Source organism: Ooceraea biroi, chromosome 9 (assembly GCF_003672135.1).
Source record: "Ooceraea biroi isolate clonal line C1 chromosome 9, Obir_v5.4, whole genome shotgun sequence".
NCBI lineage: Eukaryota > Metazoa > Arthropoda > Insecta > Hymenoptera > Formicidae > Ooceraea > Ooceraea biroi.
Window position 1 is genome coordinate 13,743,227 of NC_039514.1, and position 18,865 is coordinate 13,762,091.

At 35.5% G+C, this 18,865-nt stretch overlaps 4 protein-coding genes across 5 annotated transcripts; 3 read left to right on the plus strand and 1 right to left on the minus strand.

The window, feature by feature from the left end:
• The first annotated feature begins 583 nt into the window (after nt 1-583).
• On the plus strand, nt 584-3,263 carry LOC105277384 (cytochrome P450 9e2). The gene has a single exon (XM_020031008.2). The coding sequence runs from the start codon at nt 1,621-1,623 to the stop codon at nt 3,124-3,126; it is 1,506 nt and encodes a 501-aa protein (XP_019886567.2). The 5' UTR covers nt 584-1,620; the 3' UTR covers nt 3,127-3,263.
• A 1,530-nt stretch (nt 3,264-4,793) lies between these two features.
• Nucleotides 4,794-6,738, plus strand: LOC109610843 (probable cytochrome P450 6a13). Its single transcript, XM_020031007.2, has one exon. The coding sequence runs from the start codon at nt 5,145-5,147 to the stop codon at nt 6,666-6,668; it is 1,524 nt and encodes a 507-aa protein (XP_019886566.1). The 5' UTR covers nt 4,794-5,144; the 3' UTR covers nt 6,669-6,738.
• LOC105277313 (cholesterol 7-desaturase) lies at nt 6,346-13,793 on the minus strand. 2 transcript variants are annotated; one of them, XM_011335581.3, is made up of 6 exons: nt 12,202-13,793; nt 11,324-11,508; nt 10,543-10,706; nt 9,812-9,990; nt 8,293-9,028; nt 6,346-6,432 (listed from the first exon to the last, which is right to left on the minus strand). In XM_011335581.3, exons 1-5 carry the CDS (start codon nt 12,289-12,291, stop codon nt 8,303-8,305), a joined length of 1,344 nt encoding a protein of 447 aa, XP_011333883.1. In that variant the 5' UTR covers nt 12,292-13,793; the 3' UTR covers nt 6,346-6,432; nt 8,293-8,302. The 2 variants fall into 2 exon arrangements, with proteins under 2 accessions (XP_011333883.1, XP_011333882.1); XM_011335580.3 differs by lacking the exon at nt 6,346-6,432 and having other exon boundaries at nt 7,160-9,028; nt 12,202-13,792.
• Nucleotides 13,794-15,814: 2,021 nt separating this feature from the next.
• On the plus strand, nt 15,815-18,393 carry LOC109610844. The gene is made up of 2 exons (XM_020031009.2): nt 15,815-16,640; nt 16,777-18,393. The coding sequence occupies exon 2, from the start codon at nt 16,950-16,952 to the stop codon at nt 17,952-17,954; it is 1,005 nt and encodes a 334-aa protein (XP_019886568.1). The 5' UTR covers nt 15,815-16,640; nt 16,777-16,949; the 3' UTR covers nt 17,955-18,393.
• Nucleotides 18,394-18,865: the final 472 nt, after the last annotated feature.

The window sequence follows — 18,865 nt, forward strand, 5'->3', positions numbered from 1 at the left end:
AGCTCCGGTTAGGATTGAGAGATCAAAAAGTATGTCATTTTACATATAATTCTATACATACTTGCAGTATGTATATTTTTATGTAATTTTATGCTAATATATGAATTTTAATTCCTATTTTATTTCTACAGACAACATACAAACAAAAACGAAGAAGATTCAGTTATTTAATTAAAGGAAAAATATTTTAACATAATTAAAGGAAAAATAATATCTCAAGAAGAGGATTTTTAAGGTTTTTTTTATAAAGAACAGTTACTTTTTTATAACAAAAATAGAGAAAATGTTTATTTCATTTTTTATTACTATTGTTATATTACATATAATTGTCTATTTATGTTAATAAATAAAAATATTTAAAGTATATAATAATGAATAATTATAATTATTGCAAATTCATTACATTGCAATATTATTATGACGTTTCGTTGCAATGTTCCGAAAAGCGGACATTTTCACATTCCTGCAATCCCATAGCAATGCTACAGAAGCATTTCGCAGTGAATTTGCAATGTTGCTACGTTGCAGTGGAAGATTTCTGCAATATATATGCAATCTTTTCGTGCTGTATGGGTATTTATGTTACGTTTAAATATGAGAAAATTTTGTATAATATGTTCCATTCTACAATTCTGAAAACATTATTAGTAATATAATCAAGTTGCACTTTAAAATACTTAAAGATATTTTAGAGCTTATTGTTAGCGTAACGTTTGTGGAAGACAAATCGAATGTGATAAGTTTATCACAGTATACACGCCAAGAAAACATTATTTTGCAATACTGTTTTGCGCAATAAGTAGATATACATTGACGTGAGATAATTCCTACAAGAGCAAAATTTTGTTGTTCTAATCCTAGAAGTCGGTGACAAGCTCGAATCGTATTCTAGTCTTTCAGTGTACCGTTTTTATCTACTTGAATACATTATAGCTTCAAAATAGTATATATTTTAATTTAAATCATAAAATTCTCTATAAAAACTGTGATGAAAAATGTCTTACATTTATAAGTTATAATGTACAACATATCAAAAAGCGAAGAAGATGTAAGGACATTTTTATTAAAATGAGTATAATTATTGTTTTTTTCTATGTTTGACTACTTACTGAACTTGATATAAGATATACTTATATATTCATATACAATTATCAATTCATCTATTGATGTACATTACATAATTACATTTACATTTAATCATTAACCAATTTTTTGACATTAAACTTTTGAACTTATAATTTTATAACAGGAACATTTCCAATTTTTTCAGAACATAACTTTATTAATTACATTTCCTATCTTTCATTTTGTCCTAGGAAGCGATTAATTAGCATCATATAATCATGAAAAAGTTGTAGAAAGTATTTGCCTCTTCCATAATATATCACAAGATATTTCGTTCCATGTCATTAATACTCATTGTAACTCAAGATCAAAGTAAAGTTGATTACTATTTAACTGTACACTCCCACTTGTTGATATTGTATCTCAATGTTAATATGTGCACGTTTCTGATACGCGCGTCAATGATTCTGTTCTCTGAGTCTCACGGTCAGTCACTGCTGATACGTTGTCCGCACTACATCAGCCTACACGATACCAATTCGACCAAGTGAAACAATGGCTGTCGTACTAGTGTCATTGATCCTCGCAGCAGTAGTTGTATTCTATTTTTATTTGACGCGAAACTACAACTACTGGCAGAAATGTGGAGTTCCGTGTGCAGATGGATTCTTTCCAGGAGTAGGCCACATGTGGATGCTTTTCACACAAACGATGACTGACCTTTGTTGCAAAATCTACAACGATAACAAGCAACATAGCATGGTTGGTATCTACAATTACACGTTACCATCATTAATGATCCTCGAGCCGGAACTGGTGAAGACAGTGCTGCAGAGTAATTTCGCGAGCTTCCACGAGAACAGTGTGAAGATCGATCCTAAAATAGATCCTCTCACAGCGCTCAATCCTTTCTTTAGCTACGGCGAAAAGTGGGCAGCCGGTAGGAAGCGTCTCACTTACGCGTTTTCCAGCATGCGACTGAAAATTCTCCTCGAGAGTGTTAAACCGGTATGTGTAAAATTAGAGAACTACTTGGACAACAAATTGGACAAATCCGTAGAAGTTGAAGAAGAGTTGAAGAACTTGTTTTCTAAATTCACTGCGCAAGTAGTGGCCGGTGCTGGATTCGGTGTGGACGGGTACTGCTTCGATGACGAGAAAAAGGATATGTCCTTCCAGAAAATTGGCAAGGCCGTTTTGAAGCCGTCCATTCGAAAGAAGATCGTATTTACCATTGCATTTTTCATCCCTTCGCTAAACAAACTGTTCAAGTTCCCCTTATTACCAAAGCAGATCGATCAGTTTTTTAGAACATTAGTCACAGAGCTTATTGAACAACGAAGGGCAGATGGCATACCCAAAAACGATTTTCTTCAGTTGATGGTTGAGCTGGAGCGGATAGAAAACGATAAATTTGATGTGGAAATGCTTGCTTCTCATGCGCTGTCGTTCTTCCTCGATGGTTACGAGACCTCCAGCATCACTTTGAGCTTCGTGGGCTTTCAATTGGCCACCCACCCAGAAGTGCAGAACAGACTACGTGATGAGGTGTTGACCGTGCTCAACAAATACGATAATGAGATCACTTATGAAGCTTTAAAAGAGATGGTATATATGGATCAAGTCATCAACGAGTCAATGAGACTCATACCTACAGGAGGATTCATGTCGAAGACGTGCACTGAAGAATTCGTGTTGAAAGGATCTGATGGACTCACCTGTCGCGTGCAACCTGGAACTAACGTTTTGATACCAATCCAAGGTCTACATAAAGATTCTCGATACTGGGAGAATCCCGATGTGTTTGACCCCGACAGATTCAGTTCGGACAGGAAGCACAACATTCAGAAATATACCTTTCTTCCTTTCGGCGAGGGCCCACGGATGTGTGTAGGAATGAGAATGGCTCTGTTGCAAATGAAAGCATGTTTAGCTGCGCTTCTAAGAAAGTACAGCTTAGAGCTATCTCCGAAGACACATGTGCCCTTGAAGATGATCATGTATGGAATTATATTACCTGCCGTAAAGGGTGGCTTATGGGTAAAATTACGAAAGATTTAATTAATTGGAGAATTTTTTCAGATTTTAGATACAAGCGAAATAAGTAGTTTTAAATACCTAGGTAATAAAATTTCTTATAATAATTCCTGAGTGAATAAAAGTTATATATTATATACATATAGTGCTATCGTAAATGTAATAATATTAAAAAATATTAACAAATATAGGAAACATTTTTTCACAATTTTTAAATTGTTGTAAAAATTATTTACATATTACGTTTTATTGTGTCAGTACATACAAAAATTTCATAAAAAATTATGTAGAATTAGAATCATAAATAACATTTATATAAATTTGTCCCTAAATTATTTTTCAATTTTTTATAATTTTGTATAATATTCCATAACATATTCTTAATAATGTTTAAATAATTTTATATTTACTTGATATGTCGACACTCCTGTGCAAGGAATCAAAGAAAAACAAATAAATAATGTAACGTAGAGTGATTGTTAGATGCTACAACTTCTCTCTTTCAATGTTAAAAGATAGCGGCTTGATGGATGATAACGCAAGTAATCAGGCAATAAACAGTCGATCACTCTACCCAATAGGTAGAGTGATATATGTATATGCAGAAAATAATACAATTTTTCTTTTCTATTGTATCTTTCTATTATATTTATGAAGTAAATTGAAATGTCATTTATTATTTTTAAAACTTAATAAAAATTATCTTATGTGTACGTTATGTCACCATGTCATCTGGTGATGTGCATCTGTTGTAACAGTAAATAGCGAGAAGAAAATGTAATAATCTATTTTCTATGTAAATTTATGTACATTTATGTAAGGCCTGTTTAGTATAAATAAGGTATAATTAACTAATCTTTATAAATGTTTTATAAGTTACATCTAGCACTTAAATAAACACTCTTCTAACACTAAAATAAACAGAAATTTATGTCTAATCTGACAGTTTCCAAAATAATTTCCTTTAATATTACGTCTTCATTAAAATATTTTGTTAACTCTTTTAGAATTATATTATTTTATCAATTTAAAATTTATTATTATAAGGTATAATATAGTTATGATAATACAAATGTTTAGATAAGATTTACGATTCCTGTGATCGATATCCTGTTGTATAAAATTGTTTATTTAAATCTCAGTGAAATATACAAACTCTTCGTGAACTATATACATATAACTTTCATGATCATGTGCATCAGTCTGATAATCGACGTTTCCGTACAATGTACGCTTCAATAGTTTTATTTGCCGGCACGCATAATACATGGTCAATGCTTATTTAATTCTGTATAATTTGTTATTAAAGTGAAGCGAATGTTCATACTGCTGACGTTCCCAATCCTTTAAGCGCTTATAACTTTATCTGTATTTAATGCATAATTACAAATACTGGCAGGAACATGTAATTCCATACATTAATGGAGCTGTTCAGGAGTCACAGGTTGGGACTCTACATGCAAACATCTCCCCCGAATGCTGTTGCAAAATCTATTACAACACAGACTCACATGGTAATATTCTACAAGTTGACCTTCACCTTTATACCAAAAACTAAATTACTGCAAAATTATTCGTGTTAAGTCTGGAATTTTATAATTTTTTGTTATATTAATATAATAATAAAATTTTCTATTTATAGTATAATATAACATTTTTAATATTTATAATATATTTTTAGAATTTATTTATATATTACGTTTAAAGATAGGGGAGTTTTGCATAATATATTCGATATTCTGCAACTCTGAAAAAATTATTAGAACATGTTCAAGTTGCACTGTAAAATACTGAAAGATATTTTAAAGCTTATTGCTAGCGTAACGTTTGTGGGAGACAAATCGAATGTGATAAGTTTATCACAGTATTCACGCCAAGAAAACATTTATATTTTGTAATACTGTTTTACATAATAAGTACGTAGATATGCTTTGAGATAACTCCTACAAGAGTGAAATCTTTATTATAAGCTCAGCAGTCGGCGACAAACACGAATCGTATTCTTGTCGTTTAGTGTACCATTTTTCGTCTTACTGCCGAGAATGGTCAATATTATCCTTCTTTTCTTGATTCTTGGTGGAATCGTGACATGGTATTTTTATCTAACTAGAAATTACAATTACTGGCGCGATCGGGGCATTCCGTGCGCGAAGGGTATTCTTCCGGGATTCGGGAATACGTGGTTGGTGACGTCCCTGAAGATGAACCTTGCCGACTTTACTCGACGCATCTACGAGAGCCATTCGGATTGCAGTATGATCGGCTTCTACGATAAGACGGTACCCGCGTTGATGGTACGCGAGCCAGAACTAGTGAAGACAGTGGTGCAAACGGATTTTGCCAGCTTTTCCGAAAATCTGCTGAAACTCGATCCCCATTTAGACCCACTTCTCTCCCTGAATCCTTTCTTCTCAGCTGGCAAGGTGTGGCACACGTACAGGAAGCGTTTTATTCACGCATTCTCCGGCATGAAGCTGAAACTGTTGTTCAACTATATCGAGCAGGTATATGGCAAATTTGAGGATTACTTGGATCAGCAACTGCAGAAAGGAGGCACACTAGAGGTAGAACTGAAAGAGCTGTTCTCTAGATACACCGGCGAAGCAGTGGCAAACGCCGGTTTCAGCGTGGAAGGTTTCTGCTTCGAGAATGAGACACGTAGTCCCACGCGGACATCTTTTCACGCGATCGGTCAGTCAATATTCCAATCGAACTTCTTTACGCAGATCGTGCAGAGCCTCAATTTCTTTCTGCCTGAGCTCAATCGCATTTTCCGCATGCCATTCGTGCCTAGATGGGTGGATCAGTTCTTCCGCGACACTGTTGAGCAAATTCTGCAGCTCAGACAACAAGAGAATGAGCGCAGGAGCGATTTTCTCCAAGTAATGATAGACCTGGAGGAGAAGGATGAGGATGGACGCTATAACATACAGGCACTTGCCGCACATGTTCTCGGCCTCTTCATGGATGGATACGAGACGACCAGCATCACTCTGAGCTTTATCGGCTACCAACTGGCTCGACATCCATCAGTTCTTCAGCGATTGCGCGATGAAGTCGAAACTGTGCTCGTTAAGTACGACAATCGGTTGACCTACGAGTCGTTAAAGGAAATGACGTATATGGACCAAGTGATCAGCGAGTCGCAGAGATTCTACAGCGCACTGGCCACTATGGGTAAGATCTGTACTCAGGAATTCGAACTTGTGGGTTCAGATGGGTTGCGCTGTCGCGTACAACCAGGAATGCCAATTATGATCCCTGTCCATGAGCTGCATCGAGACTCGAAGTACTGGCCCGATCCGGATGCTTTTAATCCAGATCGATTCGCTGCGGATAAGAAAGAGCAGATTGAGAGGTATACTTTCTTACCATTCGGCGAGGGTCCAAGGATGTGCGCAGGTATGAGAATGGGAATGATGATGATGAAGTCTTGTCTGGCCACGTTAGTAAGGCGGTATACTCTGGAGCTGTCGCCGAAGACTCAGGAGCCTCTGAAGATGCAGCCTGGCAATTTTTTTACTATACCTATCGGCGGACTGTGGGTTCACATCAAACGTCTTTAGTCATTTACTTGTACATTAAAAATCGTTAAGCAAAAATTTCATATAAAGAGGTGGTTGTAAATGCAAAGAACAAAAATTTTATTGTAACAAGACAATAATTTACGAAATAAAAAAATTCCGTTCTAGTTTATAATCGAGTAATTTATGCAATGTATAATATAATTTTTTACATTACATTTTTACGTGTTGCATAGTGAATGTAGAGCAAAATTAAATCCTCAATAGTCCAGTACTGCGTGACAAGAAAATGATACATGGGACATGAAAGATTATTTTAATATTAGTAAAATACTAATACTAGTAAAATAAAAATATCAAAAAATTGATATATCAAATGATAATATTCTTTTTTAAATATTAATACTCTTTTTTTATATGTTAATATTACATGGCCATAAAAGTTTAATCCAATTTAAATTAATAATATACTGTAAATTGTAGAATAAATAATGAGTTTAGATATATAGAATTCGAGATGCAGGAGAAAAATATTATTGTCTTTATGAATTTTATTTAGAATCCTTATAGTTTACCGTAAATTTTATATGTACATAGACATAAGTCGAATACACTTTCCCGGCAAGTGTATAAATTGATAGTAATAATATATACCTGACAAAAGTCCAATTTTAAAGATTAGTTTATCGAAGTTTATTAAACTTATTAACCACTGCTTATATACTACAGCTAATATATTTCGAATGCATTTTCTTTTATTCGAATATTATGTATAAACTCTATCTATCTTAATAATAAAGATATATAGACACCAAAAAGCATATGACAGAAAATACAACAGAAAAATTGCATTCAAGGATAAGAGATATTTGATTATGTTGAATATAAAAGAGTTTTACGATTTTAATTTTATTACATTGTACGACAGATATTATTCTTGCGAATGCATGTTAATTAATTTACTAAACAACGTATTCATCTACATAATATCTAAACATATGTACGATAAGTTTCCGATATCGAAAACAACAGTACAACAACCACACAATTTTCATTTTTAAAAAATAAAATGTTCACCCATTTCAGGAATTCGTCAAATAAGCAATATGTACACGCCGGTGCAGTAAGCATATCGTTATGGAATATGCGTGTCAACAAACGAACATACATCAGCCGAATATATAGTATCATGCTAATGTAGAGAAATATGAACGACTAATATTCTGAACCATCGAAAAAAGAAATTCATCTTGACAAATGAAATTCCACGTTAGATTTATAATTTAGAACAGAACTTTCATTCGTATGCGTATAAAATACGGATGATATACGTGTAATGTTGTTCTTAAACATACGTATCCTTTTCAAATATACTTTCTGTGTTATATGTACAAATAAAATTCTCAATAGATGTCTCAAATTTTATCTCGACCTAATTAATTCATTGCATAAAGCGGGCTTTAAAACATAAAAACAATAATCCTGCCATGCAACGATACTGCAATTGTGAATAGACATAAAAGCAAGCTTTCATCTCTTCTCCATCGAGATTCGAATTGCATCACGTAAATGATTTACATCTGTTAGAAACGAATTCATCATGTTGAATTTCAAATCTCGATGTGTCGATCATCTAGCGAGGGACGACTGCAAAATTACAACGTACATAAGTATCGCTACCACAATAGGTTCTTCGTGGCCATCTGATACGTGGGACTATGGGCGGAGTAGAACTGCGAGTACCAGCGACGATACGCCAAGATAGCGCGGTCCTCGCGCACCAGAGTAGGCTGTCGCTCGAACTTCTTGTGGGTCCAGATTGCTATGTCGCGCTCGAACATCAAGCACTCACCCAGGAAGATCAGTTTCGCGTATGGCGCCAGCAAAGCCGGCGAGAAGATCTGATGGGTCACCCGTTGCAACAGCGGCTCTATTGGCGTGACCGTCTGCAAGATGTACATGGACCCAAACGATGTGTCAATCAGCAATTCGACGTAGCCTGGTCCAATCTGCTCGACGCTCACACGCATGCCGAGCAGGGTGAAACGTTCCAGCAGGACCAGGCTGTGACGCATCTGCATACTGGCCTTGTACTTTTCCCTCCGGCCGACAACGTTCTCCGTTGTGGCGGTTGCGTGGCCCTCAACATGATCCACGACGTGACCATTCGAAATCGGCTCGACTGACGACGCGCCGTTCAACTTCACGCGCACCTCCGTCGCTTCCGTGTTCGTCTTGTTCATCGTCTCGTCTTCTGTCTCGCTGGAATATGGGCAGTACGGCCGCCACACCGCGTTCGTCCACGAATGTCGGGCCAGCCAGGAAACATTGTCACTGAAGAACATGGCTGGACCATGAACTGCGCTGAGGTGTGCCAGGTCGGCACCGTTCTCCGCTACGTCCTACACATACATTGTCGCATTAAAATCATACGTTAACAATAAACTGAAACTACTAGTTTCGTTGAATTGGTTTAATAATATATAAGTTTAACATTAAAATAATTAAGAAAGTCATTAAACAAGTTGTTATTAAACAAGAAAATTTGAAAAATAACAAGAAAGGAAGGAAACCAAAATGACTTTCTTAATTATTTTAATGTTAAACTTATATATTATTAAACCAATTCAACGAAACTAGTAGTTTCAGTTTATTGTTAACGTTTATTATTATCCTTGTTTCTCACAATTCAGAAAGAAAATCTTTTATAATTCTAGATTTATTTTATTTTAGATTGAATATTAGGTTTAAAAAAACTCTCTTTCAATACAACCATTTTTTAAACTAATGGAATAAGTAGTTTTAGAACTAAAACTGATCACTTTTTGATAAAAAAATGTGTAATCATTTTTACGAAAAATATTGGTATTTTAGCAAGAGCAGATATTTTGGCACATGATTTCAATATTAAATTATTATTGCCGAACTTTCTACTCTTGAAATATTTTATAAAGCAAATTTTTCCAATAAATAATTAAAAAATTTTTTTAATTATATTATATATACGGAATTATCCAAAAAAATAAAATTATTTTTCATATTTCATAACTGCAACGAAGACTTGAGAGTTTACTCGCTTTAATTAGTCTTATAGACGACATCCTTAATTCTAGTTTCCATAATTACGTTGAAAGATTATAACTCAGCGTGATTGTAGCATTGAAAGAGTCAAATGAGCGACAAACCTGTATGTGGCAGCTAACGAGAAATTCATTGCGACCTTGGAAGCGCCATGCCCCGCTAGAGATGTACGTATGTGGCTGGGGTTGCCAGTCCGGCTCGGCGGATTCGGCGTGGTACCATACGAAGATCAGATGATTCACTTCACAGCATTTCCAGCTTTTCACACGCGCAATATGCGGTACTGCACATAAAAAACCGATTTATATTTGTCAATCATATTTAACTCTTTCAATCCCGAGTGCTTGTTCAAAAAAACATAAGAAAAAACTAAATAAAGAAATCTGAACATCATTATATGTATGATAATCGTATCATTATGTTGTTATTAACTATTTTGTGATTAAATTAAGTTGCATTTACAAATAAACTAGATTAAATAGTTTTGAACGTCGTAAAAAACAATTATTTTCAACTGGCAAGCCAATAACTATCTACACCGCAAGAGTCTTAAATTTCAAAGAAATTAGTTAGTATGTACAAATTTTGTTGTACATACTAATAATAAGTAAGCAAGAATTACAAAAATATATTGTTCAACAACTTTCACTACATCGCGCCATAATTAGCGAGAGATGTCCGATTGAACGTAAATATTTGCGTCTTGCGATCGATGTTCAGATCTTTAAAATACTCGAGCAGATATTTCAATGCAGGAATGTAACACCAAGATAGGTGAAAAAACAGTTGTTCCGAATACATTATACCAGAAAATAAGTAAAACATCAGTCAATACCCTTTTCGGTGTAAGGTATACTATCGCAGAAACCATCTCCACGAAACGTCCAGCTGTGAAAGGGACATTCCAGACATTCACCTCGGACGCGGCCACCCTCACCCATATTTGCCCCTAAATGCGGGCAATACGCGTCTAAAACGTTGACAACGCCTCTCTCGGTTCTTTAAAAAAAGTGATAAAATATTATGTAATAAACATGCACGCACACAAGGTACGTTATATTGCAAATACCGCGCTACACATCTTTAAAAGACGGAGAAACAAATTAACTACAGATTAAAGTAAAAGTTTTAAAAAGTGAAAGTCATCTTAAAAACGTATTCCTAGGGCTAATATATTTTGATTAAGCAACCAAATATATAATATTATCTACATATAATACTATGTAATAATATTACAATAATGCTCACAATAATAAAATATGACTACTAGATAGTATTATTTATAACTTATTATCACTTATTTTATAGTTTTAGAATTTTTTACGTTATAACATTTAATATCACAGAATGTAACAATATAAGAACGACATTTATGAACAAATCTTTCAAAACTAATCTTTTTGTAGAAGGAAAATATCGTCTGTACGAAATCTAAAGTATATTTCTATTTTGTGTTTTAATTTTACTATAATTATCTTCGTTTTTATTTTCTAAGAATACTTGTTATTTGACATTTTTTACTCGTTTTGCTCACATTGTTGCATTAGCAACGTTGTTAAAATGTCATTTTCAATTTAATTCGCCAAAGAAAACTATACTATAATTAATAGTCGTACCTGAATACTGCAAAATTCTCGCCAAGAGCGGACACGTGCTTTACTTGACCCCTTTTCAGCTGCGAACTTTCCAACAGGACAAACCATCCATTTGGATAAACCGGTGGTAGTTTGCCGATTTTTCGACTTTTCGATCCCACGTACACACCGTCGATCTTCTGCATTTTGCCCTCATTTCTCATATCCTTTATAATATCGAGTCAATTTTATAATATACAAAGAAAATACTTGAGACAAACTAAATAAAGTGTAATTTGTTGGTTATCAATGATATAATGACGGCCGCAATATAAAATACCAATAATTTTATGAAAGATTCCCTGAAATTTTCTGCTCCCATGAAAATCAATCAAATCAGACGTTAATAATACATTATTAATATAAAGAACGAGAAAATACTTCTGTCTTTATAAAGTAAAAAATATATATTTTCATTATTACGTACGTGTAATATATGATTCTTGTAAATAATATATAATCATTGTAAACATCAAACGAAATCGTTTAAAAAACTTTAGCACTTTGTCTTTTCATAGATTGTCTTTACTTTTCCCTTTGACTTTATTTCTTTTGAACATGTTTCCAATTTTATAACTTTATTTTTATTGAATTTCGAATTTTAAACTCCTTACATTACATTTAAAATACTTCATCAAAGCAGTGTGTGCCAATAAGCTCGATTTTGTAGCTTTTGAACGTGCAAACATAATCCACACAACATAGATAATTTATAGAAATTTGAGAAACATATGTACTTAATAGACAAATGTACTTAATAAACTAATCATGGCCAACCATATTCTCAAAAAACTATTTTCCTTAATTGATATTTGATAAGAGGACAACGCCGCGTATAGTCGCTCGAGATCTCTACTCACCTTGACCCAGTTGAACTTGAAGAAGTACGCGAGATAGATGAGGAGGGCCAGCAGGGTGGCCGCGATCCCAATGCACCATCCCAACATCATTATTCTCTTCTCCCGATGTCTCGCTCCCTCGGTGTCTCTCTCCCGACTCCCTTACCCCAACAGGTGGAAGTAGACTCGCACACCTCGCGAATCCTCACTCCGCTCCCTCCCTCTCCCGCTTGCTCCCTCTCTCTTGATCGCGTGTGCACAAGAGAGATCGCGCGCTCTTCTTGTAATAAACGAGAGTGCAAAACAAAACGGCCAGAAGCAGCGAAGAACCGAACGGAGACGTGGTTAGGAAGAGGGAAAGAAAAACAGAGAGAAAGAGAGAAAAAGAGGTAGAGAGAGAGAAAAAGAGAGGGAGACTTAGACAGGTCGGAAGGACGAAGGAAGGAAGAGAAGGAACTACCGGTCAGGAGGAGGCGCGCGCGTGCGTTTAAAGCCGGGAGCGGGACAAAAAAGAGCTAGGACTTGTGACGAGGCAAGACAGGGCGACAGATCAAGGACAAGAGGAACGGTGGTGACGAAGAAGAAGATAAGAAGAAGAGAAGGAGGAATGAGTGGAGAACGCTCGCCGTGCAGCTAGTTAGTAGTATGCAAGAGGTGCGTCACGACGACGCCTATAGCGGGACCCACAGCCGGAGGGATAGGTACGGCGGCGGGAGCGCGACGTAGAAGACTGGAGAACGCGCGCACGGAGGACCCGGAGCCCCCGGAGGGCACACGGGGAAGAAGGGACGCGCGACGGAGAACGCAAGTCGGACAGAGGGGGGCAAAGGAAAAGGACGCGGGACGCGGGCGCGTGCGAGAGGAAGCAGAAGGGTCGCGAGGATGTTCGAGGCGCGCGTGTGCCTCTTTGCACGCGCGGGGGAACCGCTACGAGTTACAAGGATTTTTGGCCGACTGAGGCGCGCGGGAGGTCCGTCCGCGATTTATATCATTTCTTCTCTCTTCGTTTTATCATCTACCGATCGAGATGCTGTCTTCGCCCAAAGCGCTACACCGCTAAGTTGACCGGTCCGATTCGCGTCAGCGATCGCGACTCTTCGGCTCCGGCATCATCGTGTCACGTAGACGGTCAACCCGATTATGTATGCCCGACCACGAGCGAGGACGCGCTGTCGAGCGGACGAGCGTTTTATATAACACGCGACGACCGGCGACGGCGGCTACCTATATCGCTGGATCTAAGTCGCTGCGACTCTTCTTTCTCTATTTCTTTCTCTCTCTCTCTCTCTCTCACACTGTTCTTCCTCCTCTTTCTTCTCTTGCTTCTCCAGCGCCCGCTTCTTCTTTCTCGTCCTCTTTAATCGACTGGCGCGTCTCCCCTTTATCGAAACTGTATATCGATCGATGTTCTACCGTGTCCGTCCACTTGCACGCTTCTACATACGTCTGTCCGTCCGTTCATCTGCCTAACATATCGATTCTAGCGCTGAGGACTTCGCATTTATTCATTCCGACATTCCCAGCCACGAACGTGTATTCTACTTACGGCAAAGAGTGCACATGCACTTTTCCACTATTAGGGCCGATTGTTCTAACTTCTTGGTAAGTTTTACCTGACAGGTACTATATCTTTATTTCTTTTTTAGGACTTATCTGAAAAGAGACAAAGATACGCTACCTGTCGGGTAAAACTTACCAAGAAGTTGGAACAATCGGCCCTTAGACTTGTCTGTCCCCTCGATATGCCTGATATTATCAGACCATGATGACGATCGACAGATCAGCGTCGCGAATTTTCTCTCTTGGTATCCCTCGTTTATTTCCCGTCTATCTTTAATATAATTGCGCAAAATCCTTACTTTGCGAAACATTAAACTTCAGTTTTGAACATCACTATTGGAGGAATCCTATGAACATATATGATACCACCCGCGTTCATCGAAGCGAAATACGAGTAAGGATTTTGGGTTGAGTAAAGTAAAAACAACGGGGACAATGCTCTACGCTGAAAAGTGGAAAGACAAAGGGAAAAAAGTGATCAAATCAGCGAAATCAAGCAGTAATTTCCGTTGGACAAATTATTGCAAAACCGAAGAAATTATGAATGAGCTGCAATTTGAGACGTTATATCTTCATATCCTCATAATTGCGATCATCGAACAAAGCAACGATTTTAACGCGTGTACTCCGCATTCACTTACACCCAAGGCCCATATTTTTCCGACGCACTAAAGAATACGTAAGTCTTTGCTTTGACAACAGATAATCTATTTGTTCGGAAAGAGTTTTATTTTATTTATTTAAGAAACGTTCGTATGAAGAGACATGCGCGTTTGGCACAAACCATCATCGATACACTCTTACATGGTCTGCTTACTTGTTTATTTCTGTTCTTAAATAAAATTCTGTAGGTTTTCCTCTCTCTCTCTCTCTCTCTCTCTCTCTGCGCACCATTAATTTAATTTTTTGAATGTCGTCCATTTGTTTCTTGTTTATCTACCAAACTCCGATGACGGACAACGGAAAGTTTTATATTTCATCAATCAGTTTTCGTAAATTCCTTTTCATCAGATCCATACATTTTCGTATCGAAATCTCAGTATACATATAAGAAAAAAGTGCGGCTGATGTCCGACAGAAACGGCTGTTAAACATAAAATATCATCAACAGGAGGATATAGAATATGTTAACGGAGATCTGTTGATGCTTTTATAATTTCAAATTTGGTCCGGGGCGACTGTGAGTGTACGTGTGTATGTGTGTGTGCCTATTCGTCCCTGACTACTTAGGCATACTGGATAGGCACATAAGTGCCGCATAATCTTGAGGCGGCAATGCGTCGCATTGGATATGGGAAACAGATTAATTATTCAACCGCGGAGAGAGAACGAAACGCGCAGCTCGATCTTCGGCGCAAGATCGGCGATGACGATAACGCAAACCTCCTCGTAAATCCACGGAAAACGTACCGGGGCGTGCGTCTTCCTATTTGTCGAATTCTTTCCCGACGCCCTTACCATCCCTTTCTGTCCCTCTGCCCCACCCGATACATACACGCACGCACGCACACGTGCACACTTCTCTCTTCGGCTGATTCCGAAATTCTAACAGCCGATTACTCGCCGTCGCAGCGTAATATTATTCGGCAAGTCTCCAGGTAAAACGAGATCGAGACACGCTTGCACGGTTTGCTCGCACGAAACCCGTGTCAGGCAAATTGAGCCGCGAAACGAACGACAAATGCGTGTCGCAGCCGTGGCAAGCAAAATATTTGGACGATGCCGTGAGCGCAAAAGTGCTTAATTGCGTTCCGCGAAGAATATATGTATATGGCAATATGATCGTTTATCAGCATACTACTTTGATAAAGATTGCTGTTATATAATTTAATATATAATTAATATATTGCTATTATATAATTTAATATAGATCCGAATTTAAAGTCTATTATTCTCTTCTGGGGAAAAAAGATTTTCCCTTTTTTCATAAAGAAAAAGTATAAGTCATGTAAAATGAATAAAAGTGTGTATAACTTTCACGTATTTTATATTATTAAATTATGCTATAAAATATATATATATATATATATATATATATATGCGCAAACATTACACACATACATATACATATTTGTATTTTATTCGTACTACATGTCCTCACCTTCCTTGCTGTTCTTTCAACATTACTAGGAACATTCAATCGTTCAATTGCACTACGCAAAAATAAAAAATTCCTAATCCACTGTTAAGTTGTGTCTCTTGAAAAGAAAAATATATTTAGATCACTATTTGCACATAAAAATTTACTTGACTATCAAGTTCCAATAGCTGAAAATTAAAATAAAATAAAAATAAAAATAAAATGATAAAACTAAACGGCTTCATTTAAGCCGCTTTTGTATCATACTGGAAAATGAGTATTTTTGATTGAACACTCTTGATTTGTATTACTTGGAAGTAAATTCTCGACTGATCCGATATTGAGTTACACTACTACCTCATTTTTCGGTCAAAATCCCGGTGGAGACTCGTAGTGGATTTTCGGGGAATTGAAAAAATGAGAATCCAGACCCATAGAACATCGAATTATTTACCAACGTTTTGTCGTTCCAAGGCTGGTCCTGTCTTCTAAATAAGAAATAAAATAGGTAAGAAAACTTGCGTTTTTCTGTAATACAAAAGTGAAAAGTAAACACAAAATTAACAGACGCTTTGTTGGGAAATCTATTATAAATAGATCTTACTATTTCTCATACACATTTTCATATATTTCGTGAAAGCGTATTATATCTTACATCGAACACACAACTTCTATATACAATATGACCTTTCTTTGTTTTGAATGTTGAAAGCATTCTTCTAATGCTGCCAGTGATAGCAGAGATACCACTGTTGTGAGAAGTAATTCAAGTAGTCCTTCAGAATCAAGAATATTGTGCGGAATTCTGCAAACGACTCAGGTAAAAATGTAGTTCTTGTCGTTCACGTAATTTTATAAAATTAATCATAAGTGTTCTGATAAATATAATAACATTGTTGTAACGAAATGCTTCGATCGCCGATTTTTCTTTAAACTTACGTATCGTTATTTTATAGAATCCAATCTCTGCACACAACTTGGCCTAATCTTTATACAGTATTAAAAGAAAAGGCGTAAAACTGTTGTTATAGAAAGCGGATTATTTGAAGAAACTAAACGCAATCAAATTGCAACTTCACAGAAAATTTGCATTTCCTACATTAACTTGATAATAATCATAAGGATAAGGATGCGTGACATTCACATTTTACTGACTGAACAAGAAGAAGTGGTACAGTTTATCGCATTGATGAAAATGCTAAACGCAGCACACCGATCATTAAACTTTGAAATTCCGGAGATAACCTATTTTAAATATTTCTCTCCTAGTTTTCCTTACCTTCCCCTAAAACAATTTCCTTACGAACCTTTCACTAGCAAAGATATTATTCTCAGTACAGTAAACAGGTACAAAGAACATAAGAAAATATATAAAAATTCACGTTTTTTCGACCAGAAGTTTGTTTTCGTATGTGAAGGGAATAGCGTAACCGTAGGATTCAATATGAGCTTCTACTTTGATGTGCTTTTTATATGCTGCTTGCATTGTATAGCATGTTGTAACAGTTACACCAAAGGAATAAAGATTTTAATAGATATAATGACAAGAAAATATAATTTAAAATGCGAATATGATAATACTATAACCGAAGATGAGCAGGCGCTCACTTTGTACAGAATATCACTTTGTTTTCCGAGCGTAACAATAAGTGCATGTACAGCGATACAACCTTCGTTCAGTACAAGTATACTTTCCAATTTTCCAAACTTGCCTGTAGAATTGCTCAATCCATATATTCTATATATTATGCCCCTTAAATGTTATGGTACACCTCACGAGCTACTTATTTGTATAAAGATTTTGTTAAGGGAATATTGGTCAGAATGCGAAAAACTTCCTCTACAGACATATAACAAAATTTTTGATGTAGCTTGTAGTAATTATGTGTTTCCTTTCAAGCTTAAATGGAAATTACTCAGAAAGTGGAAAATTGTAAAGAAAGATGGTACTTTTTCCTACAGATTTGTTGACAACGTTCAAATGTATAATCGAGATGCTAAACCATTGATTAGATACTTAAAGGAAAGAGATTCATCATTAAAGGAAAGAGAATTATCTGGTCAGAATGATCAGAAGAACTCAGTAAACTATCAATATATTTTTTCTCCGTTCTTACAAATGTATTCAGGGTAAAGTTTTTATTATTACGATATTAAAAATATTAGCAATCACATTTTATTATTAATGGTTCAGCAATTTATCTTCATGGCAATTGTTTTACACAAATAATTAATATGTAGGTTAATATTTCTCAAAGAGAACAAGATTCGAAAGATAATTAAAATTGTATTTTAAATTTGTATTTTATAATGGATTAGTATGAGATATACTCCAATGTTCTCAGAATTAAGCGTTATAAATCACAATATCTACCTCTTACTTTAATTTTTAAGAAATTCGTTATTAAATTGCATGTTGTATACCTTATATGAATTATTTTAAAACTTTATGTACATGTAAGTAGAATATACTTTCTACATTTTGAAAGATAATCATTGCGTGTGTACAACATATTTTTCACAAAATTGTAAAATTGGTATGAAATAAATCATCAACACAAATGTAAAATGTATATTATTCAATGTTTATTTAGTTTTGAAATATTATGAAATCGAATTATAGAATAATAAGCTATATTAATTATTATTGTATTAATTATTATTATTGTATAAATATTAATTAAATATTGTATTACAAAACTGGCAGATGAAGAAACATTTATAAAAGATGCACATTAAACTTTCATGCACATGAAATTTTATTATACATATTCGAAGTTTTTATTAATTATATTTTGAGCTATTTTTCAAAATATAATCTTAAATTATATCAATCTTGTGAGGAATATGGCAAAAGAATTTTCAGATAGAAAAACAAAATGTTCACGGTTATGTTCAAAGTGTTTCATACAAACGTTTTGTAAGCAATGTTTACATTATTTAGCTACAAGAACAATCCATTTATATAACATTCGAGAGTTTGTTCTCTGCGATTATAATAATAGCGATATAAAACTAAGTCCTTATCTCACCATTTTGTGCAAT

Coding starts and splice junctions, on each gene's coding strand:
- LOC105277384 (XM_020031008.2), top strand. CDS start 1,621: ATGGCTGTCGTACTAGTGTCATTGATCCTCGCAGCAGTAGTTGTATTC.
- LOC109610843 (XM_020031007.2), top strand. CDS start 5,145: ATGGTCAATATTATCCTTCTTTTCTTGATTCTTGGTGGAATCGTGACA.
- LOC105277313 (XM_011335581.3), bottom strand. CDS start 12,291: ATGATGTTGGGATGGTGCATTGGGATCGCGGCCACCCTGCTGGCCCTC. Junction 11,509..12,201: donor TCAAGTTCAACTGGGTCAAG/GTGAGTAGAGAT, acceptor GATATTATAAAG/GATATGAGAAATGAGGGCAA. Junction 9,029..9,811: donor TCGTTAGCTGCCACATACAG/GTTTGTCGCTCA, acceptor ATGTATGTGTAG/GACGTAGCGGAGAACGGTGC.
- LOC109610844 (XM_020031009.2), top strand. CDS start 16,950: ATGCGTGACATTCACATTTTACTGACTGAACAAGAAGAAGTGGTACAG.